Raw genomic sequence first — 26505 nt, 5'->3', positions numbered from 1 at the left:
CAAATTTCTTGATTTCAAAACTTATTACAAAGCTATCGTAATCAAAACAGTTCTGGTCTTAAGACACTTAGATAAATGGAACAGAATAGAGAGCCCAGAAATAAACCCTTACACATGGAGTCAAATTATTTTCTACAAGGACGTTAAAACCATTCAATGGGAAAGGAAAAGTAGTTTTGGGAAAATGGGATAGCCATATGAAAAAGAATGAAGTAAAATTAACTCAAAATGGATGAAAGACCTAAATGTAAGACCTACAACTAAAAACTCTTAGAAGAGAACATAAGTGAAAAACCTCACAACATTGCATTTAGCAATATTTTCTTGGATAGGACACTAAAAACATAGGCAACAAAAGAAAAAGTACATAAACTGGACAACGTCAAAATTAAAAAGTTCTGTGCACCAAGAGACAGTATCAACAGAATGAAAAGGCAACCTATGATACAGGAGAAAATATCTGCAAATCATATATCTCATAAGGGGTTAATATCCACAAAATATAAGGAACTCCTACACTGCAACAACAAAAAAGCAAACAACTGATTTTTTAAAATGGGCAAAGCACCTGAATAGATGCTACAAAGATATACAAATGGCCAATATGCATCATTATTCACTAGAGAAATGCAAATCAAATCAATGAGCTGCCACTTCACACCATTAATATGGTTATTATTTTAAACAGTAGTATGTGTTGGCAAGGATGTAGAGAAACTGGAATCCTTGTGCACTACTGATGGGAATGTAAAACATGGAAAACAGTATGATGGCTTCTCAAAAAATTAAAAATAGAGTTACTATATGATTGAGAAATTCTTAGTAAATACTTAAAAAGAACTGAAACCAAGGACTTGATTAGGTATTTGCAAACTTATATGAACAGCAGCATCATTCACAATAGTCAAAATGTGGATGCAAACCAAGTGTCTATTAATGGAGGAATATATAAACAAAAAGTGGCATATTCATACAACAGAATATCATTCAGTCTTAAAAAGGAAGGATACATGCTGATACATGCTACAACATGGATGAACCTTGAGGAAATTATGACATATGAAATAAGCCCAATACACAAAACGACAAATACGATATGATTCCACTTTTATAAGGGACCTAGAGTTGTCAAATTCATAAACACAGTAAGTAAATGGTGTTTGCCAGGACCTGGTAAGAAGGGGAAATGGGGAGTTCTTGTTTAACTGGTATAGTTTCAGTTTTAGGAGATGAAAAAAATTCTTTAGATAGATGGATGTGATGGTTGCACAATAATGTGAAGGTATTTAATATCACTAATTGTATACTTAAAAATGGCTAAAATGGTAAATTTTATATCATGTATTTTTCACCACAATGTTAAAATACCCACTTATCAGAAAAAAAGTGAACAATATGCCCCTCTCCCCAAATAAAAATTCTCATCCACTGGGCTCCTTTCATATGCTCTGTGAGAACAGTAATTGATTCACCCACTCATTCAGTAATATTAAGTCCCCAGGTATGGTTTAAGGTTCTTGGGAGAGATCAGTGAATAAAAAGATTCAAGTTCCTGTGGACGCCAAAATTTAGGAAGGAAGAGGAGATAAATAAGAGAAAAACACAGAAATTTACTTAGTACACTAGAAGGTAATAAGCCAAAATACAGTAAGAAGGAGTAGAGAACATTATGGTGGGAGTGCTGGGCTAGATGATCAGGTGACATTTTGGCCAAGATTTGTTAGAGGTAACAGAGATCATCCTGTGGATATATGGAGAAAAATCATCCTAGGAATGGGGGACAGCTAAGAGTAAAGGGCCCAAGGAACATGAGCCTGTTTCTTGAGCAAAAGTAAGGTCAGTGTGATTGGAGCAGAGTGAGTAAAGGTAATAACAATGAGACATTATGAGAAAGCTTTAGGCCATTGTAAGACTTTTACTGTATATAATTTGAAGGTAGAATCAGTAACATTTCTTGATATATTAGAGACAGAGTAAGAGAAAAAAAAAGAACCAAGGATGATTCTAAGATTTTAGGTCTTAACAATGTTAAAGATGTCCTTGGAAGAAAAGTTATGACCAACCTAGATAGCATATTGAAAATCAGAGACATTACTTTGCCAACAAAGGTCCGGCTAGTCAAGGCTATGGTTTTTCCTGTGGTCGTGTATGGATGTGAGAGTTGGACTGTGAAGAAAGCTGAGTGCTGAAGAATTGATGCTTTTGAACTGTGGTGTTGGAGAAGACTCTTGAGAGTCCCTTGGACTGCAAGGAGATCCAACCAGTCCATTCTGAAGGAAATCAGCCCTGGGATTTCTTTGGAAGGAATGAGGCTAAAGTTGAAACTCCAGTACTTTGGCCACCTCATGCGAAGAGTCGACTCATTGGAAAAGACTCTGATGCTGGGAGGGATTGGGGGCAGGAGGAGAAGGGGACGACAGAAGATGAGATGGCTGGATGGCATCACTGACTCGATGGACATGAGTCTGAGTGAACTCCGGGAGTTGGTGATGGACAGGGAGGCCTGGCGTGCTGTGATTCATGGGGTTGCAAAGAGTCGGACACAACTGAGTGACTGAACTGAACTGAACTGAGGATGGGGAAAGCTTTTTGCTGCATTTACTGTGAAAATGAAGACCATTCTCAGCAGACTGTCAACATTCCAGAAAAAATTTTGACATTACTCTGAAAGGACAGACAGTTATTGTGAAGGGCCCAAGAGGTACCCTTCAATCACATCAATGTAGAACTCAGTCTCCTTGGAAAGAAAAGGAAGAGGCTCTGGGCTGACATATGGTGGGGAAACAGAAAGGAACTGGCAACTGTTCACAGGATCTGTAGTCAGAGCATGATCAAGGGTGTTATATTGGGCTTCTGTTACAAGATGAGGTCTGTGTATGTCCACTTCCCCATCAGCGTTGTTACTGAGGAGACTGGTTCTCTTGCTGAAATCTGAACTTTTCTGGGTGAAAACTATATCCAAAGGGTTCGGAAGAGGCCAGGGGCTGCTTGTTCAGTATGTCAAACCCAGAAAGATGAGATGATTCTTGAAGCAAACGATAATGAACTTGTGTCAAATTTGTCTGCTTTGATTCAGCAAGCCTCCACAGTTGAAGACAAGGATATCAGAAAAATTTTGGATGGTATCTATGTTTCTGAAAAAGGAACAGTTCAGCAGGCTGATGAGTAAGATCTGAGTGGTCTGGCTGCAGAAACAGCAAGATGCCAGATGGTTCTATGGACTCAACTGTAATGTTTTTAAGAGGCAATAAAAAGTCTTTTGATTTGAGGGGGAAAAAAAGATGGGGAAAGATTCAAGAGAAGCAGGTTTGGGGAGGAAGATTAGGTGTTTGGTGTTAGACATGTTGTGTTAGACGTATCTATGAGATGTTTGAGTGGAGATGTCAATAGATAATTGGATACAGGTTTCTGGAGTTCATGGGAAAAAGTGTGGCTAGAGTTAGAAATCAACATGGAGAGAGTATGTAAAACCATAAAACCAGATGAGAACCCCAAGGAATACAGACAGAGAAGATAAGTTTAGAGTCTAAGACCTAGAGCAACATAAAGAAGTTGGGGAGAAGAGAAAGAATTAGAAAAGAGACAGAGAAGGAAGGACCAAAGAGGTTGGTGGAAAACTAGAGACATCATCTGAATGTGAGTCCATCTATTACTACTTCCTTAACCTTGTGAAATGGCTTCATCTCTCCGTTTCTTGGTTTTCCTTGTCTGTACAATAAACATAACAGCAATTTCCTCAGGTAGTTGCTCTGAGAATTAAACAAGATCAAATATGAGAAAATAGCACATGTAGTGCTGGAACTAACCAAGTGCTCAGTAAATGGTATCTATTACCATGATGATGATAACAACAAACCTTAGCCCACTTCCAGTCTACTATAGTCATTTACTCTACCACTTTACAGGAAATGAGCCAGGAACTGGAAATCAAAGAGAAGACCAACAGAGGCAACAGAAACCTACAGTGAGATCAATCTACCACCTTAGCCTTATTTAACCTGATTATTCCTCTATCTGTAAGTAAGCTTTATCAAAATGTCGGTTTTTCTTTGAACATGCACCATATGTCCTTCATCCATTCCTCACTCATGTTACTCTCTATGCTTTAACTACTCTTCCCATATCTACTTATGTAGGCCATTCTTTCAAGGCATACCACAAAGGCCATCTTCTGCTCTGAAATCATTCATGAGTTGCTCTAAAGGGAGGCCATCTCCCTTTTCTTTAAATGCTTGCAGCGTTAATGAATTCTCATGGCACTTACCATTCCTCAGTGTGGGCAATCAAGAGTTAATTAAAATGTATTAACCTTTCATTTTATTCTCTTAGGTTATCCTTTATCATATAATATCCCTATCAATACATTAATTCATCAGTTCAAAATTGAGACTCTAAAAGAGCACATGTATTTTAAAAAGATACAATTTGACCACTTTTGTTACAATAAGCCTTTCAGAAATCTTATTTGCTGTAGTTCTAAATTTTGGGTTAAATCCAAACCCAGCACTACATTAGATCTTTTTTTCTACATATCTGCTTTTTTACATTCTTTATTACTTATGTTGGATGTTAATCTTCAAGCTGAAAACAAAAAATGCACACTGTTAAATCTCATCTTGATATTTGCACAAGAAATTCAAATTGTGAAGGCATTTCTATACTAATCTTTCTCTACACTCATAATCCTCAATTTGTCACAATCAGCAAATTTCTACACTGAATAACTCACTGTATTTTCATCTGGAAAAATAAGGCATCCTATTTTTAGCATGATACTGAAGTATTTACATGTTTGAGTCTACTTCTAATTCCCTGCTCTTCTAGACAATAACTATTGAATAGAGAGAAAAAAACAGTTACGTAGTTGAAAAAGCTTTTAGACTCTACCAGACATAGGTTTGAATCTTGGCTTTATAGTTCAAATCTAATAAAACTGTAAATCTTGACCAAGTTACTTAATGTTCCTATCTTCACTTTCCTGACCTTTAAAATGGGAATATGGGATTTATTTGGTGGTTCAGTGGTTAAGACTCTGCACTTCCACTACAGGGGGTACGAGTGCAATCTTTGATCTGGGAAGTTCCACATGCCACAAGGTGCAGCCTAAATAAATAAATAAAAGTATGACATACTTGGGGTGTGTTAAAAGGCCAAGACTCTTTCATTATGAAAAATTCAAAACAGATAAAAATAAAAAGCTAGTATAATGAACCCTCATGTATTTATTGCCTAGCTTTAGTACTTAGCAACTTTATTTCCTAAACACATTTGTTTATTCACTCCACAAGATTATTTTGACACAAACCTCAATTTAATCACTTAATCTCTAAATCTGACATAATGTATCTCTAACATAAAGACTTGTTTAGTTTCTCTGGTTTTGGCCATGCTATGCAGCATGTGAGATCTTAGTTCCCTGACCAGGGACTGAACCTGTGCTCCTTGTAGTGGAAATGCAGTCTTAACCACTGCACTGACAGGGAACTCTGAAGACTGTTTTTTAAAAGACAAAACTAAAATAGCCATTTTCATATCATCTTAAAAAACAAAAAAATTTCTTAATGTCAATCTGTCAAATTTCTTTCATCTCATAAATCTTTTTTTAGTTGATTTATTCAAATCAAGTACAAGCAAGATCTACACATATTATTTATGTGATAGGCTCCTTAAATTTGTTTTTACTTTTAAGTTCCTTCCCCCTTCTCTTTTTTTTTTTTTTTTCTTGGGAAGGAGCGCGTTGCTGTGCGCAGCTCGGGCAGCCGCCGCTCCTCCGCCTTTCACCGAGCGTTCTGGAAAGTTCCCTTTTTTTTTTTCCTATAATATTTTTGTTGGAAAAACATGGGAAATCCCAAGGGAGTTTTGCTAATATGAGAAGCCACTAATTTTTAAATTTAGGTCACGATCCATAAGAATCAATACTGACTTTGAAACTGCCAAGAACACTGTCTTTTATAAAGCAAAAAAACATTTTTATTGGTTTTACTGACATTTGCTAGAGTACATATTAAGCTCTTTAACACGAACAGTAAATGAGATAATAAATGATAAGAAAAGTGGAATACGTGTACACCCATGGAGGATTCATGTTGATGTATGGCAAAACCAATACAATATTGTAAAGTAATTAGCCTCCAATTAAAATAAATAAATTAAAAAATAAATAAATAAAATACTTTAAAATATATATTAAAAAAAGGAAAGTGGAAAGTAATATACAAACACCATTGTTTTTATTGGTAGAACATAGGATATATTTAGGTTGGTGCAAAAGTAATTGGGATTTAATACTGTTGAAATTTGCCATTTGATATTGGAATACATTCTTAAATAAATGTGATTATGCTATATATCATTTTGATGTATATTTCCTGTTTTATGCTTTTTGCTAATAAATTTTACTTGCTGTTTATTTTAGATGCATTGCAGACTATGAAAATGATGTCAGACAAAAAGCAAATAAGAGCGATCTTCATATTTAAGTTCAAAAATGGGTCAAAGCAGCAGAAACGACTCACAAAATCAATGCATTTGGCCCAGAAACTGCTAATGAACATACAGTACACTGGTAGTTCAAGAAGTTTTACAAAGGAGACAAGAGCCCTGAAGGTGACAAGAAAAGTGGCCAGCCATGAGAAGTTGACAACAACCAACTGAGAGCAATTATTGAAGCTGATCATTTTACAACTACACAAGACGCTGCCCCAGAATTCAACGTTGACCATTCTACAGTCATTTGGGATTTGAAGCAAACTGGAAAGGTGAAAAAGCTCAAGAAGCGAGTGCCTCAAGAACTGACCACAAATCAAAAATATCATCACCTTTAAGTGTTGTCTTCTCTTATTCTATGCAATAATGAATCATTTCTCAACCTGATTGTGAGGTGTGATGAAAAGCGGATTTTTATACAACAACCAGCAACAAATAGGTCAGTGGTTAGACAAAGCAGCTCCAAAGCACTTCCCAAAGCCAAACTTGCACCAAAAAAAGGGTCATGGTCACTGTTTGGTGGTCTGCTGGTGGTCTGATCCACTACAGCTTTCTGAATCACAGCGGAACCATTACATCTGAGAAGTATGCCCAGTAAATCGATGAGATGAATGGGAAACTGCAACACTTACAGCTGGCATTGGTCAATAAAAGGACCCAATTTCTTCTGAGACAACACCCAACCACACGTCACACAACCAACACTTCAAAAATTGAACAAATTGGGCAATGAAGTCTTGGCTTATCTGCCGTATTCACCTGACCTCTCACCAACTAATACTTCTTCAAGTATCTCAACAACTTTTTACAGGGAAAATGCTTCCACAACCAGCAAGATGCAGAAAATGTTTTCCAAAAGTCTGTCAAATCCTGAAGCACGGATTTTTATGCTTCAGGAATAAAATTTATTTCTCATTGGCAAAAATGTGTTGATTTTAATAGCTTCTATTTTGATTAATACAGATGTGTTTGATCCCATTACTGTTGTTCAGTCGTTCATTTGTGTCTGACTCTTTGAGACCTCATGGACTGCAGCACACCAGGCTTCCCTGTCCTTCACCATCTCCCAGGGCTTGCTCAAACTCATGTCCATTGAGTCAGTGATGCCATCCAACCATCTTGTCCTCTGTTGCCCCTTCTCTTCCTGCCTTCAATCTTTCCCAGCATCAGGGTCTTTTCCAGTGAGTCAGCTCTTCGCATCAGGTGGCCAAAGTACTGGAGCTTCAGCTTCAGCTTCAGTCCTTCCAATGAATATTCAGGGTGATTTCCTTTAGGATGGACTGTTTTGATCTCCTTGTATTCCAAAGGACTCGCAAGAGTCTTCTCCAACACCACAGTTCAAAAGCATTAATTCTTCAGCACTCAGCCTTCTTTAAGGTCCAACTCTCACATCCAAACATGACTCCTGGAAAAACCATAGCTTTGACCCTAGTTAAAATGATTTAAAATTCAGGGTCTGAAAGCACAATTACTTTTGTACCAATCTAATAACTATGCAATAATCTTAAAACCATAAGCAAGTAAATAGGAGAATATATTTGATAAAGACCAAAAAAAAAAAAAGAAATTGAAAGAAAGGGTGATGTTTACTGTTCAAAGAAAATTATCTCCTTACCTGAATCGCTTGCTGCAACAACAACTGTTCCACCAGGAGCAAAAGGATCATTGTGCTTTAACATTTCTACCTAAACAAATCACACACAGTCATGATTGAGAGAGGAAACTTTTCATAGCTGAAACTTTATTGCCGCACCAAAGAAAATATTCTTCACAAACTCTAAACTAATTAAGAAACACAAGGCATTAGGAACAAATGTCTACCCCTACTGATTTGCAATCTTATTGAAATGATTCATATCATTTTCTAATCTTTTACTGTAAAACATAACATACATTCAGAAAAATGTATGGAACATTATGAACCACTTAATAAAAGGTATCAAGTGAACATCTATGAAACTGCCAACATCTCAAAAGTCTTCATGTGCCTGCTCTAATCACAATCCCATCCCTCCCCTCTGTAAAGATTATTATTACCCTGGCATTGATATCCATTTCTTTCCTTCATAATTTTGCTACTTGTTTAGATGCACACTATTCTTTAACTTTCATTTTGAAATAAATGTAGATTTCTAGAAGAGCTATAAAGATAACACAAGACCTTATATCCCCTTCACCCAACTTCCTCTAATGTTAATGTGTGTGTGTGTGTGTGTGTGTGTGAGAGAGAGAGAGAGAGAGAGAATGCTTTCTAAAAAAAAAATTCAGCCACTTTAAATAATAAGCCACGTAAAAAATCTGGAGCAAATGTTAAGTGTGAATGGCTACAAAGAGTGAGGACTTTGTAATGTTTTATAGAAGCCAGAGATTCTGACTACTGAACTATCTTCCTACTTCAGCTTGGTTTTAAATCACAGTCAAACAAAATGTATATCTAGGAAGATAACTGAACTTTCTGGCATCAGGTTCTTTTTAAGAGGCCAGCTAAAAGTCTTGGCATACAATTAGATAACAGGGGGACAAAAACAGTTTTGGAATATTTATCTCCTACTCTGACTCATGAGTATCAATGTCATCTGTATTACACAATCTACTTCTAATCATCAAGAACTTAGGTATTACAACTGAACTTCAAAGGATATTACAGAACTCAAGTAATACAGATGTAATGGATAAGAGAGAAACAATGCTCATTGAGACTTACAGTATATTCTCTTTTTATAAAACAGGATCCGTTAAAAAAAATTACTTGCAGAAAGAATAACTAGTGATGCTTTTAGAACGGAAAATTTTAACTGATGGTTAACTTACATTTTTATAAAATGAACACATTAGCTTATACTCTGATTATCTGCTAAATGAATAAACAGCAATCAAGGGGGAAAAAAAAATCAAGCTGGTCTGTATAGCAAAGTAACTCTCCATGGTTCCTAATACGATAATTAAAATACCAATGTGAGACAGTCACTGACATGATAACACAAGTCACCAACTATTAATGCTTCTCCCCCAACTGTGAGAGAAGGAAAAACTAACAGACCTGGTTTTAAACAGCTTGTAGTTTTATTTACCATCTCAGAGAGAGAGAGAGAGAAAAAGTAGGCCTATATGTGTGTCAGGTTTAATTCTATTCCTTTATCATACACTGTGCATGAGTGCTAAGTAGCTTCAGTCGTGTCTGACTCTTCGTGACCCCATGGTCTGTAACCTGCCAGGCTCCTCTGTCTATGGGATTCTCCAGACAGAGAACTGGAGGTACTGGAGTGGGTTGCCACGCCCTCCTCCAGGGGATCTTCCTGACCAAGGGATCAAACCTGGGTCTCTTATGTCTCCTGCATTGGCAGGCAGGTTCTTTACCACTAGTGACTGTGCACTTACCCTAAAAGGGCACTGAGACAGCAAGAGGAACAGGATGGACTGTGCAGCCTACGAAGGAGCAAGCACCCACAAAACTCTCTTTATATTATGTTCAGTTTAGTAATTAGGCAATTTAATATACGAAAGTAATTTTCATGACTAAAATTCAGATGGTGTGATTTTATAATTAATGTTCCAAATCCTCCTATAAGGTCGCCTAACCTAATCTATCACTGAAATTCTCTCTTCTCTACATCAGCCATCCATTCCCTCCTTTCACAGTATGACTTACCATGTAGCTACCATATGCTAGCTAGGACAGTAGAAAATGGCACTTGTTTTGGTTTGTTTTTTTAAAATTATGTCCCTCTGAGAACAGAGACCATCTTTGAAGGAACAAAAAAAGACTTGTGGGGAGAGATTCATATCTTATGGCATTAACAGAGGCCTATTTGAAAAGAAGAAAGATGACCAAAAGCAGGGGTTTGTAGTTAGGAAAAAATGAGTCTGAATCTTAGACTACAGTAGTGAGGACCTTAGATTTTGGTCAGATAGAGTCTGAATTTAGTTCTGTCACTTACTAACTTACTTACACATAATAAGCTCTCATTTACTTTATCTTTAAAATGAGGATGATACATGAGCCTCATAGGATTATTGTGATGCTTAAATGAGGTAATACATGAAAAAAACTTAGCACCATACCTGGCACATAGAAGAGATTAGATAAATGTTTAACTATTATTATATTGCCAATTTGGTGTTTAGTTTACAGTTTTGAATGGAGAAATTAAGAGCTGTCAGCTAGGGCACTGCTGCTTTCAAAAACCGAAAGGGGACAAATTAGTAGAATGAATGGTAGAAAAATTTCACCAGGGGAGAGGAAAAGAAACATGCTTATTTTTAAATTAGGAAGAGTTGCTTTGGCCTCTTGCTTTTTAAACAATAAGAGTAGATAACAAGAGGCTACAATAAGGTGAGAGGGAAAGAACTCAGGTTGCAGGCAATTCGAGAAGAATTTGGCAAATGGGTCCACACTACAAACTGAGTGTTGTAGGAACACAGAGTATCCAGTAGCCTGTGGAAACCACAAATATTCAGTTACAGAGGCATTTGCTTAGTTTTACAACAGTGGAAAAAATCAGTTGCTGGCCAAGTAGTTCTTTACTGAATACAGTAAGGAAGCAATTCAGGAATACCAAAGTTTATTACCTTTAAAATAATCAATTACGCTTTTAAGGAAGTTCTCTTAATCTAAGAGTATTAAAAGACAAAATTTCTGCTTCACATGTCTGTCAACAACTGCTCCTTTATAGATCTGGTTTACTTACAGGTGTGAAATACCCTGTCTCAAAAAATAAGCTTTCAAATAAAAACTTAAAAAAACCAAACGAACAAGGAAAAAAAATTAAAAACCTCTCCAAAACCATTGATAATTATTGAAATTGGGCTATAGATACACAGAGGTTAAAATACTTCATTATGTTACTCTATTTTGCATGTGTTTAAATATCCTAATATAAAGATTTTGTTTTCAAAGCCTCCAGACTTGGTTGTCTGACCTTAGTTAATTTTTCTGAGTTCCAGTGTTCTTATTGTTAAAATAGGGACACCAACACCTACTTTGTAAGACTGACGTGAAGATTAGAAACTATGAATATAAAGCCCACAACAGTACTTGGATCATAGTGAGTGGTTATTAAATAGTAATTGTTGTACTATGTATATTATCAGGAGAGTCTGACATTTAGTGGGAATTAATACATCTTTATAAGAATAACACTCTAGATGTGTCCACAAAATAACAGAAATGATTTTTTTTTTAAATCAATGCTATTCTCTTTAAATTGATTTCATTATTTCAATAATGTATACCAAATATTTTCAAAATGCTTTACTGGCTTACGGATTTTTAATCATTTATTTTTTAAATCCCCAATGGGATAATATTTTGTCCTTTGAAGGGCAGACTTAGTATTTGGATGACATGAGTATTCGGATGACATGAGTATTCTGTCAATTTCAGTGGGTGCTCACAGTGTGAAATGCCAGTTTGAACCAAAAACTAGATAGGTTCGATAAGACTGAAATTTTTATATCGCCCATCAGAAGTAATCTGCAAGAGAATTCTTTCATCATTGTGTATTTCAAGAAACTCACTTAACTCATCTATTTGTAGACAGAATACAAAAGATCCACTGTATACTCATTTTCTTAAAGATAAAATATAGTAGGCCAGTAAGTCCTTTGCTTGTTATCTAAATGCCTTATATTGCCATGTGGAAGGACAGGATTTACAAGAAAGGTAAAGGTATGAGTCTCATTCCCAGGAGTTAGTGGCAGTTTGGCAAACAACTTTCTTGTCTAGAGTGAGTACTTACTGAATTATTTCTATCTTTCGGTTTTGAAAGATGACTCAAATAGTATATGATTTTACTATTGGTAAATTGCTTTTTTTTCCACATTTGTCTCTTTCCCTACCTCTTCTCTGACCATTAAACAGAAGTTAACATATATTTACTGATCACTGAACCAAAGTACAGGCAGGGCATGTGTACTAAATTTTTTGTAAGATATAGTTCCTACCCTCAAAAAATTTACTATCTAGCAATGAGTAATGATTTTGTTATTTCACCAGACAATAAACTGTCTGCTCTTAGAAAAGAAAAAAAGAAACTCACTTAGAACATCTGTGGTCCATTTAACATTTTTTTAACCCTCCTACTCACCGATGTGTTACTGCTATTGCTGGCTTCACTGAAAGGATCAGTACTTGAAGTGGCAAAAGGATCAGTAGAAGACTGCTTGAAGAAGCAGTCAGATGCAAATGGATCTGACCCTTTGAAAGGATCACCACCAAATGGATCTAAAAAAAACAACACAAATATGAGAGATTAAAAAATTATTACTCTAAATTTCCTGTCACCGATGACAACCGCCTTAATTAAAAGGCATTTTGACTCCTGTAGAGTCTAAGTCAGGTACTTTACTTATCTAGGTCATAAAACTGTATAGACAGTTACACCTAGTTAAGCAGTTTTAATTAACATTCTTTCCTACTTATTCATTATTCATCCAAAGCAAGTCAATAACTCCAACACTTATTACACAATGTTGCCTATATGCTAGGTTTAAATAATTTCCTCTAACCTGGTGATTCTAATTTTGGGGGTGGGGAAAGGATCACAGTTTTCTTTGTGGTTTTGATAAGAGTTTTTCACCTAATAAATTGATTTTTTAAATTAGCACATAATATCAAGTGATCCCATTTTTAAGATCCTTATTCTATGCTATTATAACTAAGAAGAAAGAAAAAAGAACACATAGGAATGGTAAGTGAAAGTGTTAGTCGTTCAGTCATATCTGACTTTCTGCGACCCCATGGACTTCTGCCCACCAGGCTCCTCTGTCCGTGGGATTCTCCAGGCAAGAATACTGGAGTGGGTTGCCATTCCCTTCTCCACAAAGCTTCCTGACCTAGGGATCGAACCTGGGTCTCCTACATGGCAGGCAGATTCTTTACCATCTGAGCCACCAGGGAAGCAAAGAAACAACAAAAATTTCTAAATGCATTTCTCTCTCTGGGCTCAATAATAACAGCCAACTGTTTGGAATAGGTTTGGGAACCATAACTAAATGGCACACCAGATTTGTGAAAATCCCAGAGAAAGAATCTTAAAAAGTCTGACATAGTAATTATTTAAGATCTGTAATAGGATGTAATTGTAGGGGGGAAAAAAGTTCTAAACCCTATAGTAATGTAGATCATTTTATTTATCTAATCCTTGGCTAATAAGAAGTGTATTAAAAGCATCAAAGAATCATCTGATGTATTAAAAGCATCAAAGTATAGGCACTAATGTTATTTTTTATAAAGTATAGCTAACAGTTTACTAAGCAAATTCATAAGTATCTGTCACTTTTTCTCTGAAAATGCCAGGTACATACATCTTAGTGAGGCCTTAGGTCAATTTTAAAACTGACTAAAAAGGAAGTGCATTCCTAAAACTACCTAACTGTGATCTCTCATTCATAAATATTAACATAAGCTTACAATTAAGAATTAAATTAAAGCTAAGAAGGACTTCAATAAAACACTAACCAATTTTCCCAAAAGGATCATCCTTGAAAGGATCACCTGTGATAAAAGAAATATGCAGAAATCAAAATCACAGTATTTACTGCTGTGGCACATTACTTAAAGAGTAACTTCAAAACAAAAGCAAAGTTTGTTTCATTAACTCTCCCTCAAAGTAGGTAAGACAACGAATGCTGTCCACCTTTAGGAAATATTTAGAATACTAATAAGTATCACTATTTTAATAAGGGAAGAACATTAATACACCTCATAAAAGAGGCAAATTTGAATCAGAGCCAACTATACTTACCTCCTGACCACAAGGTCAGATTACATGGAGGGGAAAACACAGGCTTGAGGACAAGAATTTTACTAACAAAATGTCTACTTTTCACAGGATTACTGGATGGGTATTGCCATCAACACTTCAGAAACAAATACCAGGCTTCACTGAAGTTAAAAAAAAAAAAGTGCTTAAAGAATTGAAGGGTCTAGAAATAAATCCTTACACATTTATCATCATTTGATTTTTGACAAGAGTGCTAAGACAATTCAATGGGGGAAAGAATAGTCTTTTCAACAAATGATGCTGGGACAACTGGATATCCACCTGCAAGAGAATAAAGTTGGACCCCTATCTCACACCATGAAATCAAAAGCACAAGAGAAAACATAAATAAATAAATAAGACTGCATCAAAATTAAGACAACATTGAACACAAGAATATAGGTGCAAATCATATGTTTGACAAGGGACTTATATTCAGAATATGTAAAGAACGCCTACAAATCAATAATTAAAAGACAAACAACCGATTTTAAACAGGGCAAATGATTAGAATAAACATTCTCCAAAGAAGATATAAGGATCCTGGAATGTGAAGTCAAGTGGGCCTTAGGAAGCATCACTATGAACAAAGCTAGTGGGAGTGATGGAATTCCGGTTGAGCTATTTCAAATCCTGAAAGATGACGCTGTGAAAGTACTGCACTCAATATGCCAGCAAATATGGAAAACTCAGCAGTGGCCACAGGACTGGAAAAGGTCAGTTTTTATTTCAATCCCAAAGAAAGGCAATGCCAAAAAATGCTCAAACTACCGCACAATTGCACTCATCTCACATGCTAGTAAAGTAATGCTCAAAATTCTCCAAGCCAGGCTTCAGCAATACGTGAACCGTGAACTTCCAGATATTCAAGCTGGTTTTAGAAAAGGCAGAGGAACCAGAGAACAAATTGCCAACATCTGCTGGATCATGGAAAAAGCAAGAGAGTTCCAGAAAAACATCTATTTCTGCTTTATTAACTATGCCAAAGCCTTTGACTGTGTGGATCACAATAAACTGTGGAAAATTCTGAAAGAGATGGGCATACCAAACCACCTGACCTGCCTCTTGAGAAACCTATATGCAGGTCAAGAAGCAACAGTTAGAACTGGACATGAACAATAGACTGGTTCCAAATAGGAAAAGGAGCACGTCAAGGCTATATATTGTCACCCTGCTTATTTAACTTCTATGCAGAGTACATCATGAGAAACGCTGGGCTGGAAGAAGCACAAGCTGGAATCAAGATTGCCAGGAGAAATATCAATAACCTCAGATATGCAGATAACACCACCCTTATGGCAGAAAGTGAAGAAGAACTAAAGAACCTCTTGATGAAAGAGAAAGAGGAGAGTGAAAAAGTTGGCTTAAAGCTCAACATTCAGAAAACAAAGATCATGGCATCCAGTCCCATCACTTCATGGGAAATAGATGGGGAAACAGTGGCAACAGTGGCAGACTTTATTTTTCTGGGCTCCAAAATCACTGCAGATGGTGACTGCAGCAACGAAATTAAAAGACACTTACTCCTTGGAAGGAAAAGTCAGGACCAACCTAGACAGCATATTAAAAAGCAGAGACATCACTTTGCCAACAAAGGTCCGTCTAGTCAAGGCTACGGTTTTTCCAGTGGTCATGTATGGACATGAGAGTTGGGAGTATAAAGAAAGCTGAGTGCCGAAGAATTGATGCCTTTGAACTGTGGTGTTGGAAAAGACTCTTGAGAGTCCCTTGGACTGCAAGGAGATCCAACCAGTCCATCCTAAAGGAGATCAGTCCTGGGTGTTCATTGGAAGGACTGATGTTGACGCTGAAACTCCAATACTTTGGCCACCTGATGCGAAGAGCTGACTCACTGGAAAAGACCCTGATGCTGGGAAAGATTGAGGGCAGGAGGAGAAGGGGACAACAGAGGGTGAGATGGCTGTATGGCATCATTGACTCGATGGACATGGGCTTGGGTGGACTCCAGGAATTGGTGATGGACAGGAGGCCTGGCGTGCTGCAGTTCATGGCGTCGCAAAGAGTTGGACACAACTGAACAACTGACCTGAACTGAATAACCACGGAGAAAGATGTTCAACAATATTAGTCATTAAGGAAATACAAATCAAATTGAAATAAGATACCACCTCACACTCACTACGATGGCTATAATTAAAAGGATAGATAGTCACAAGTGTTGGCAAAGGTACGGAGAAACTGCAAGCCACATATACTACTGGTGGGAATATATGTGTGTGTGTGTATATATATATATATATAAATGCTACAGACACTTTGGAAAACAGTTTGGCAGCTCCTCAAATGATTCAACAGAGTACTATGATCTGATATACACCCCAGAGAAAAGTAAATATATATTCACACAAAAACTTGTACATGAGTGTTCACAACAGCATTATTCAAAACAGCCAAAAAAGTGGAAACAACCGAACAGCCCATCAACCAATGAATAAGTAAAATGTGGTACATCCATATAATAATATTCATCAATAAAACAGGAAGAAATATTGAAACATACTAAAATGTGAGTAATCCTTGAAAATATTAGGCTAAATGAATGAAGCCAGACATAAAAATGCATATAGTGTATAATTCCATAAGTATGCACATCTATAGAGACAGAAAATAGATTAGTGGTTGGGCGAATTGAGGGTTAGGGGAACAGGCGATAACTTATAATCATTAATATCAGTTTCACAAGGTGAGTTTGGAAATAAATAAAAAGAAGTTTAACACGAGTGGTATTTAACATAGCTTATGATGACATCAGGTGTTTTAATTTATTGAGCTTATGATTCTTCAATAAGACTTTAGGCAGCTACTAACTACTATAGGCAGGGATCGAAGCTACTAACTACTATAGTTTCTGTTGTAAAAGCATGGTGTTGGCACTTTTGGTAAATAATTGCTGGATGACTTAAGACTGCCCAATCTCTTCTCTTTCTTTGGGTCTCTATTCTGAACAAGAAACATATTCTTAATCAGGGGTTCCTAAAACATAATCAAATGCTTAGTTCCAGGATTTAGTTGCCTGGAGAGGACAAATACTAAAGTCTGACCATATAAAAACATCATTCTCTTTTCTACTTTTGCTATAACAAGTAGGCTCTCAAAACTGAAGCCCAAATTCTTATATGGTCCCTTCTGATAAATTAGTAATATAAATATAAGAGTACTTACTGCCAACAAAAGGATCAGACTGGAAAAAATCCAGGTGTGAATCTGCAACTGGATTTGTCAGTGAACTTGTTTCTACATTAAATGGATCTTCCTAAAAATAATTTTAAATTAAAAAAAAGTTTTAGAAACCAAAGTTTTAAAAGGTAACATCTTAAAATAAAATAGCATGTTTGAAAAATCAACTGATGGTAACATAACAAATATTTTTGTGGTCATAAAGTCCATTTAACACATTTTTCTGTTTCCTTAGCATTAAATAGTATATAACCCCTATTGAGAAGAGAATGATAAGAACATTTACATATTAATATAGAATTATTTTTACCTCTTTTGAACATCTGTCACTATTAAATTCAGGACAAACTTTTTCATTAACAGCTACAGTCACCTCTTCATTTTCATCAGTCACACAAGAAGGCAGTACTTCAGGACTACTTCTTGCCTACAAAATATTAATCCTTCAAAGTATTAATTTTTCACAATATATTTTCTACTTGGCAAAGGAAACTGACAAGAGTCAAAAATTACTAGAAAATTTTAAAAGATAAGCAGAATACATTCATTGGATGACTTCTATAATATTTCTTAGGGAAATGATATCACCAAGCCTCAAAACCACTTAAGGCCAGAAAACTCCAGTTCTTCCTTAACTACTTCCCTCTGGTCATCCCCTAGCTAGATTCCAAATCTTATGGAGTCTAATTCTCATCTATTTCTCAAATTCTTCCATTCTTCTCCATCCTGACTGTCACTATCATTCATTTATAGCATTATCATTTCTGGTACATATTACTGTAGTAATAATATTCCAACTGCCTTCCTGCCTGCAATACTTGTCCTCTACATCTATCCTTCTCAGGGCAGCCAAAGTAATAGATCTAAAATAGGAATCTAATCACGATCTTCTGGTTAGAAATCCTTCAATGACGTCATTGCTTTCTGCATTTAGATCAGTAGATAATAAGGCTTTAGAAGTGGCAAAGCCAATTTCTATTTCATACCATCCTATGTCTTTGAAGGATAACCTAGTAATTTGCATTTTGTGCTTAAAAGAATATTGTGCAGTTCAAGACTGCACTGTACAAATAACATTAAATCTGTTAATTTTAAATCCTTAGTATCTATCAAATTTGTATTCTTCTCATCATCCCTCCTGCTACTGGTTAGATCCAGGTTAAAACAATTCTCACATAGACTACCCCAATAGTCTCTCACCATATCTCGGTATGTCTAATCCTATTCTCCAATCTATAGTCCACTTAAAAAAATTTTTTTTGGTGGCACCCTATACCTTGTGGGATCTTAGTTCCCTTACCAGGAATTGAACCCAGGCTACAGCAATGAAAGCACTGACCAAGTCCTAACCACCGGACTGCCAGGGAATGCCTTATCCAGCTTTTCTAAAAGGTAAACTCAATCTTGTCACTTCTTGCTTAAAAATTCTTCAATGGCTACTCACTGTAGTAAGGCGAATTCCCCAGTGCTGCAAGATGAATCCAAATTTCTTACTCTTTGGTCCTTTCTGAACTAAAAGTGGTCATTTTTATCTAGGCACATATCATAATCACCTATGGAATTTATTTTTAAAAACATATGTACCAAATAAAAAAAAACATACGTACCTGGGCCCAACCTAGAAACTCTAGTTCAACAAGTTTGGAATGGGGCACAGATATCTCCATCTTGATAAAAAGTACCAGAGGTAATGCAGGTAACCTACAGGAGACAGCCTCATCTCCTACCAATACATCCCTCACCATCACAAAACATCCTCAGAAAACTTCTCATGATACCGTGCAGCATGTTTTCTCCCATTACATGCTTATGCTAATGCTGTTTCCTCTGCCAGAAATGTACCACCTTCTCTTTTGCTTAACCTCTTCTCACTTCAGTGGTCACTTGTAAAGCTTCCCTATGACATCCTCTCTGAGCCTCCTCCAAGTTGTCCTACCTGAATACCCTATTTACTTTATCACTGCCTTTTAACACAGTGTTACAGGACTAGACTGCACGCAGCCGGAAGACGGGGTTAAAGGTCTTTTGTCTCTGTAGCTCTCATTCGGGAGAGCAGCACTCTTGCATTAGCTGATATTCTCAAAAAAAAAAAAAAAAAACAGTAAATAAATAAATGTCTTCAACATTATGAAATAATTACTTTCAGCTTTGGATGAGATCACTTAAAAATAAATACTACTTTCAGAAGTTACTATCTACAGAACCACAACTTTGAAAACATGGCTCTATAACAAATAGATCAGTTAAAATTACATTTTTCACTAGTTTAAACTGTTAGAACCCACTCTTTCTTTCTCAATTGTCTCAGATGAGGCAAGGCCACATGTTTATATTAGGTACGATGTCAACAAAACTTTCATCTGAATCAGTTTTTTTCCTTCTGAAGTTGGTTATGGAATTAAAGGAACCATTAGACTCACTGGAGACTCCTCATGTATGGGCTCAGACTCTAGGTTGCTCTGGCCTTCAGTGTGCTCATTAAGATTCGCTGTTTCACTGCTGCTGGTACTGAGGCTGCAATAATCTGTAGCACCATTTACAAGAATGCTGTGTGGACTACTGCACCAATTTAACTGATTACTATGGTTTTCCAGCTCTTTCATTTCCACAAGTTTCATTTGCATCTGTCAACACAAAGCAGAAATACAAAACAGAATTTACTAGAAAGACATTTTTAGACAAAAATTAGACAAAAACTAGACAAAATTACTAGAAAGACGTGATATAAAAATAACTATATGCTTAGACTTGATCAAGGATAAATCTGCTTCCATTAAGGAATGCAGCAAGACTTAGAGAAAAGGATTTCAGTAATCCATCCGAGTAAGTTCTCCTCCTGAAATTACAGTATATATGGATTTGTTTTTGTACATCTTTTGAAAGATCCAAGAATTTTAATTCAAATATCTGCTAATTGGCAGTCCTTTAGAATATAACTAGAAAAAGCGTCAGAGTATTGGGAAAAAGATGGCAAAACAGTAGTTCAAGACAAGATTTTATGATGACGCTTTAGGAGAGGGAGAGGAAATAGACGAAGAGTACATAAGACTTTGGAGCCATTCACATTCCTATTGGGAAGAAGAGAAGTGAAAACAAAGATGCAATGAGCTAGTGTCCTATCCCCTGGCATTATTTATTAATGGGCTAGAACCTTAAGGAGTAGTCTCTAAATCTAAAATATACCAAACAGGTTAAATGAAGGACAAAGTTTTTTTAAATTTCAATATCCATTGACTTTCTATACCTGGGACAACACAATAAATTCTAATATATATAAAAAGAAAAATGTGGGGAACTAGAAGGAAAAAATGCTTTTTTATACTTAATATCTACAATAAAAACACATTTACATATATTTCAAAGAAATTGAGACAACAAAATCAAAAAATGTTTCTAGTGAAAAAAACAAACGGAACTTTACTGAAAAGTACCATTTTCATAATATATATATTTTTTAATTACATTAGTGTCCTCTATTTATTAGCATGTTATATATTTTTTTTTAGCAAATATAAAAATTACCTATTGACATTCTGTAAAGCAAGGCTCTGTTCCCTAATCTTATTCCCCTAATATTTCCCATAAAGTTTTTAAGTTGCCCAATTTGGAATCTGTAATTTACCAAAGGAAAAGTCAGGACCATAACCTGGAAAAAGAACACTATATTGGATAAGGAGACAGATGTACATCTAGCTCTATCACTTTCTAATTATTAGGTTATTTTAGTCAAAGTACCCTCTCCAAGCTTCCATTTTTTAATCCATAGAGGTAGTAAGAACTATCTTCATAGAAGACTGTTATGTGAAGTAAAAGACATATTTACAAGAACTCTGTAAAATGTAAAGGCCTATGTAAACGAAGGACAATGTGTGTGAAAGTACCTAGCACACTACATTTCTCACTACTATAACAATTAAAATTTCCTGTTCCTTTTCTACTAATTTGCTCTATTTTTAAAAAGTTAAAGACTTGAGCCTTTTGAGGATAGAGACCAAATTTTTGTTATTAACTTTGTATCTCTAACATCTACCACAATGATACATACTGTAAGTGCTTAATAAATGTTCACTGAAAAACACGAGTATTATCCTTATATATTTAAACAGTGGGCATCAGTGTGTGTGTGTGTGTGTGTGTGTGTGTGTCTATATGTATACAGACATACACATATATATATATGTATATAGACACACACATTTTGTGTATATATATTGTGTATATATGTATATAGACATACATATATATGTGTATATAGACACACACACATTTCATTTTGTGTATATATATATATTGTGTATATATACACACAAATTGCATTTCATTTAGGATTTAAACTAACAATCAAAAATACTACACATTTATAACACAAAGCATATGCCTTGTATATTCCTAGTGCTATAGAGCAGTGGTTTATAAACTTACTTTTACTTTAATCTACACAAAGAAACAGAGTTTACACTTAGACCCAGTAAATATGTATGTACATATGTGTGTGTGTGTGTGAATACATAAAACATATAGATGCATACATCATACATATAACTATACATTTACACATATACACAGGGGTGAAACAACTGTAATGTATGCTGTTATTTCCTATTCTCTTTTATTTCACTGAAATTTATCATGACCATTAAATCAACTTTAATGCTACCCTGCAGTCTAAAATTTAAAACATTACTCACCATATAGATGAAGCAGTTGGGTGAAGTACCTGCCTATCAAAGAGTTCTATTTAGGACAGTTTGTTCCTTATAGTTATTCTCGAGACAATCAACAGAATCATGAAACAACCTGGCTTTCCTGTGTCTGATTCTCCCATGCACCTGCCATTTAAGCCTGTGTTCTTCCTTACTCGCTAGGTAAACTTAGAGGATACAGAAAAAAAAAATCACACAACTAACACAAGCTCTTTGCAAACTGTGCAAGGAAGGTACAACAAACATTTCAACTGCCAGAAATACTTGGATAAATAATATATATTGCACAAGTAAGTTACATAAAGTCAAGGTCAAAGGTTCTTTGTTCTCTAGAAAATACAAGGTAAGAAATAAAAATAAAAATTCAGCAAGTCACAAACTTCTCTTTAGTTATTACTTTTTCAAAAAAGGCTATAGGTAAGCTTTAGAGAGCAATAAAAGCACCAGGCTAATTTACAACTAAATTTCTTTTTTATAGGCCCATGGGAATATGCTGCCCTCTGTGGGAAAGATTCACGGTACCTGAGTCAAGTGTAAGAATTTGGTATGTTTATTCTTAAGATTTAGAGATCAAACACAAAGATCTAATTCCTTCCACAGATATCTGGCACACTTGGTAGTACAGCTTGCTGACACTATCTTCCATGCTCAAAACATGGCTTTATTTTCTCTCTGATAATTTATACTATCCAGAGTCATTTCTATTTTTCCAATTTATGCTCTTTCCTTTGAAAGAAATCCCCTTTCAAAAAAGTCAAAGAAAGAAAATTAAAAGACAAGCCAGAGACTGGGAAAAATTATTTGTAAATCAAATATCTGATGAAGGACTTATCTCCAGAATATACATATATATATTTTTAAAAACTTGTGTAATTTAATAAGACAACCCAAAATGGCAAAGGACTTTAAACAGACATTTCATCCAAGAGAATATACAAATGGCTCATAAGCATACGAAAAGATGATCAACATCTCTAGTCATCAGAGAACTGCAAATTAAAAACTATGAAGTACCACTTTACATCTACGAGAATGTCTATAATCCAAAAGACAATAAAAGGGTTGGTAAAAATGTGGAGAAACTGGAACTCTTATATATTGCTACGGCAAGTATTAAAATTCTACAGCCACTTTGGAAAAGCTTGGCAATTTAAAGTTAAAAAAAAAGTTTAATGTAACTTTACAATATAGCCAACTATTTTATATCCAAGAGAAATGAAAACACATGTCTACACAAAGAATTGTATGCAAACAGAAAATTCATAGCATCATTATTCATAATAGTCAACAGGAAGAAAGAATCCAAATGCCCATTAACTGGTGAACAAATAAACAACATACCTTATAAAATGAACTATAATTTTGTTACATACTACAGCATGGATGGGCTTCAAAAACATTACACTAAGTGAAAGAAACCACATGAGAAAGACCACAGACCACTTATTTCCTCTATATGAAACGTTCAGAAAAGGCAAATCTATAGACACAGAAAGCAGATTAGTAGTTACCCAGGGGTAAGGGTGGGGATTGATGATAAATGGGCACAACGGTCTTTTGGGAGTAAGGGAAATATTCTAAAACTGGATTGTGATGTTTGAGCAACTCTAAATTTACTGAAAATCATGGACTGTACCCTTAAAATGGGTTAATTTTACAGTCTATAAATAACAGTAAAAATATTTTAAAAACTTAAAACTATTTTAAAGACTGTCCATTTATCTAGGATCATTCCCACTACTATAAAATTCTTTTGGGTTTACTACATGTTAACTGAGTACCTACACTGAGACAAGAACTGTGCTAAATGCTTGGATAAATATGTATGTTTCTAGACCAAAAAGCTCCATCTACTGACAGAGGTAGACAAATAAACAAATGTGCAGGGGAAAATGTTACAATTACTGCAACAGAAGTACAATGTCCAATAAAGGCAAGATTCAGAAGATGCCACAAAGAAAGAAGAAGTTAAGCTATGGCTTACAAGATGGGTAAGCAGGTATTCATCTACCAGACAAGAGAGGGGGAAAAAGCATATCAAGGGGAAGGACTTCATTATATATAATAATTAACTGACCAAGTTTCAGACAATCTGAATTCTAGACTATGGCTCTTCTGAAGGCTACATAACCATAAGCAAGTTCCTACACCTTCCCTGGCTTCAGTTTGTTCAAATTCAAATGGAAAGGAATGGGCTATGCAGTCTCTACACACATCCAACCATCCTACCATCATTCTATAAAATATTAATCTCCATTTAGGGAAGTCAAGAAACAGCAAAGCAAAGGATCTATATTCTGGACCTACCACAACAGTCATATTTATCTATATAAAGAATAATTCCCTAATTAAAAAAAAAATAAAGGTTTCTAAATGAGCAAAACTGATTTTAAGGTTCAGTTCAATCACTCAGTTGTGTCCGACTCTTTGCAACCCCATGAATCTCAGCACGCCAGGCCTCCCTGTCCATCACCAACTCCCAGAGTTTACCCAAACTCATGTCCATCGAGTCGGTGATGCCATCCAGCCATCTCATCCTCGGTCGTCCCCTTCTCCTCCTGCCCCCAACCCCTCCCAGCATCAGGGTCTTTTCCAATGAGTCAACTCTTCACATGAGGTGGCCAAACTATTGGAGTTTCAGCTTCAGCATCAGTCCTTCCAATGAATACCCAGGACTGATCTCCTTTAGGATGGACCGGTTGGATCTCCTTGCAGTCCAAGGGACTCTCAAGAGTGTTCTCCAACACCTCACTTCAAAAGCATCAATTCTTCGGTGCTCAGCTTTCTTCACAGTCCAACTCTCACATCCATACATGACCACTGGAAAAACCACAGCCTTGACTAGACGGACCTTTGTTGGCAAAGTGATGTCTCTGCTTTGAATATGCTATCTAGGTTGGTCATAACTTTCCTTCCAAGGAGTAAGTGTCTTTTAATTTCATGGCTGCAATCACCATCTTGCAGTGATTTTGGAGCCCCAAAAAATAAAGTCTGACATGTTTCCCCATCTATTTCCCATGAAGTGATGGGACCAGATGCCATGATCTTAGATTTTAAGGTTAGAGTCCCCAAAAGGTAGGACACCAGGTTATTATTTATAAAAATAAGCAACACTTACTGAGTACTTATTTACCAAACCCTATGCTCAAATGTCTCACTGGTTTTGCCCCATTTAAACTTTAAAAGCAGCTGAAAGAGGCAGGTGTACTGTTAATTCTCCAATTCTATTTTATTTATTTATTTTATTAAATTTGGCCATGCTGTGCAGCTTGCAGGATCTTAAACGTCAGTTCCCCAATCAGGAATTGAATCCGTGTCCTCAGCAGTGAAAAGGGTGAAATTCAAGTCTCTGGTGGTTTATTGTTGTTTAGTCACTAAGTCACGTCCAACTCTTTTGCGACCCCATATACCGGAGCTCGCCAGTCTCCTCTGCCCATTGGATTTTCCAGGAAAGAATACTGGAGTGGGTTACCGTTTCCTTCTCCAGGGGACGTCCCTGATTCAGGGCTTGAACTCATGTCTCCTGTATTGGCAGGTGGATTCTTTACCGCTGAGCCACCAGGGAATTTGCAGTTCTCCAAGATGAGGAATCTAACACTGAGATGATTCAGGCAGTAAGCAGCAGAGCAAGCGTTTAAACCCAAACCATCTAATTACAAAGCCTGCACACTCAATAAGATTCCAGTGATAATCATCAGATGTATAAGACTCACAACAGTTTTAACTTATGACAGGTGACAAGAAGCCTCTTCATATAAAATGACAAAAAATGAATAATAAACTGGGCAGAAGCAGCAGCAGCAGAAGTGGAGAAAATACTATGTACTAAAAGGATACGTGAGTGCCCACTTGAGTGTATTTTTCACTCCCACAAAGACTTACTGAACTGATTTCCTGCTGTGAATCTTGCAGGTGCTGCTGAAGAGGTCCCAGCTGAGCCTTCCCTGACTCCACACTCTCTTCCAACTCTGCTGTTTCTTGCTGTAGGCGACTCAGCTCTTCCCTAGCTTTGGCCAGCTCTTCTTCATAAGTGGAGATCTGTGACTCTTGACTAGTTAGTTCAGCTTTCAGGGATGAAATCTACAACATGCGGTGAATAAGACAAAAAAGGGATTAAAAAAAGAGATGTCATTAAAACATTCCATAATGCAATATTTATTTTAGTTTACTACTTTGGTGTTTTTGATATATATTTTCTGTAGAAAAGGGCAATCAGGGACTGACAGAGGAGAGTGAAAGACATAGGTACCATACTTCCAACTAAATTTTAGAAAAAGAAAAAAACATGCAGTGTCCTATTTCCCCTGTAGTTTCTAGATGAAACATGTCCCATCTCCTTCATGTTCCCAAACTTC

The 26505-nt window shown here is 36.1% G+C and overlaps 1 protein-coding gene and 1 pseudogene across 9 annotated transcripts in view; one reads left to right on the top strand and one right to left on the bottom strand.

The window, feature by feature from the left end:
- Nucleotides 1-26505, bottom strand: part of EPS15 (epidermal growth factor receptor pathway substrate 15) — a 139758-nt gene that overhangs the window by 20998 nt on the left and 92255 nt on the right. For all 9 annotated transcript variants that reach the window (XM_070786545.1, XM_070786548.1, XM_070786550.1 and 6 more), the window contains 7 exons: nucleotides 26033-26230; nucleotides 19868-20071; nucleotides 17758-17874; nucleotides 17433-17523; nucleotides 13946-13981; nucleotides 12573-12709; nucleotides 8102-8171 (listed from right to left, as the gene is read on the bottom strand). In XM_070786545.1, coding sequence (XP_070642646.1) covers nucleotides 8102-8171; nucleotides 12573-12709; nucleotides 13946-13981; nucleotides 17433-17523; nucleotides 17758-17874; nucleotides 19868-20071; nucleotides 26033-26230 — 853 coding nt within the window. The remainder of the gene's footprint in view (nucleotides 1-8101; nucleotides 8172-12572; nucleotides 12710-13945; nucleotides 13982-17432; nucleotides 17524-17757; nucleotides 17875-19867; nucleotides 20072-26032; nucleotides 26231-26505) is intronic.
- Nucleotides 2576-3169, top strand: LOC139179504 (large ribosomal subunit protein uL6 pseudogene; annotated as a pseudogene).

This window comes from Bos indicus, chromosome 3 (assembly GCF_029378745.1).
Source record: "Bos indicus isolate NIAB-ARS_2022 breed Sahiwal x Tharparkar chromosome 3, NIAB-ARS_B.indTharparkar_mat_pri_1.0, whole genome shotgun sequence".
NCBI lineage: Eukaryota > Metazoa > Chordata > Mammalia > Artiodactyla > Bovidae > Bos > Bos indicus.
Note: the sequence above shows the minus strand (reverse complement) of the source record. Positions and strands in the feature narration are given on the sequence as shown.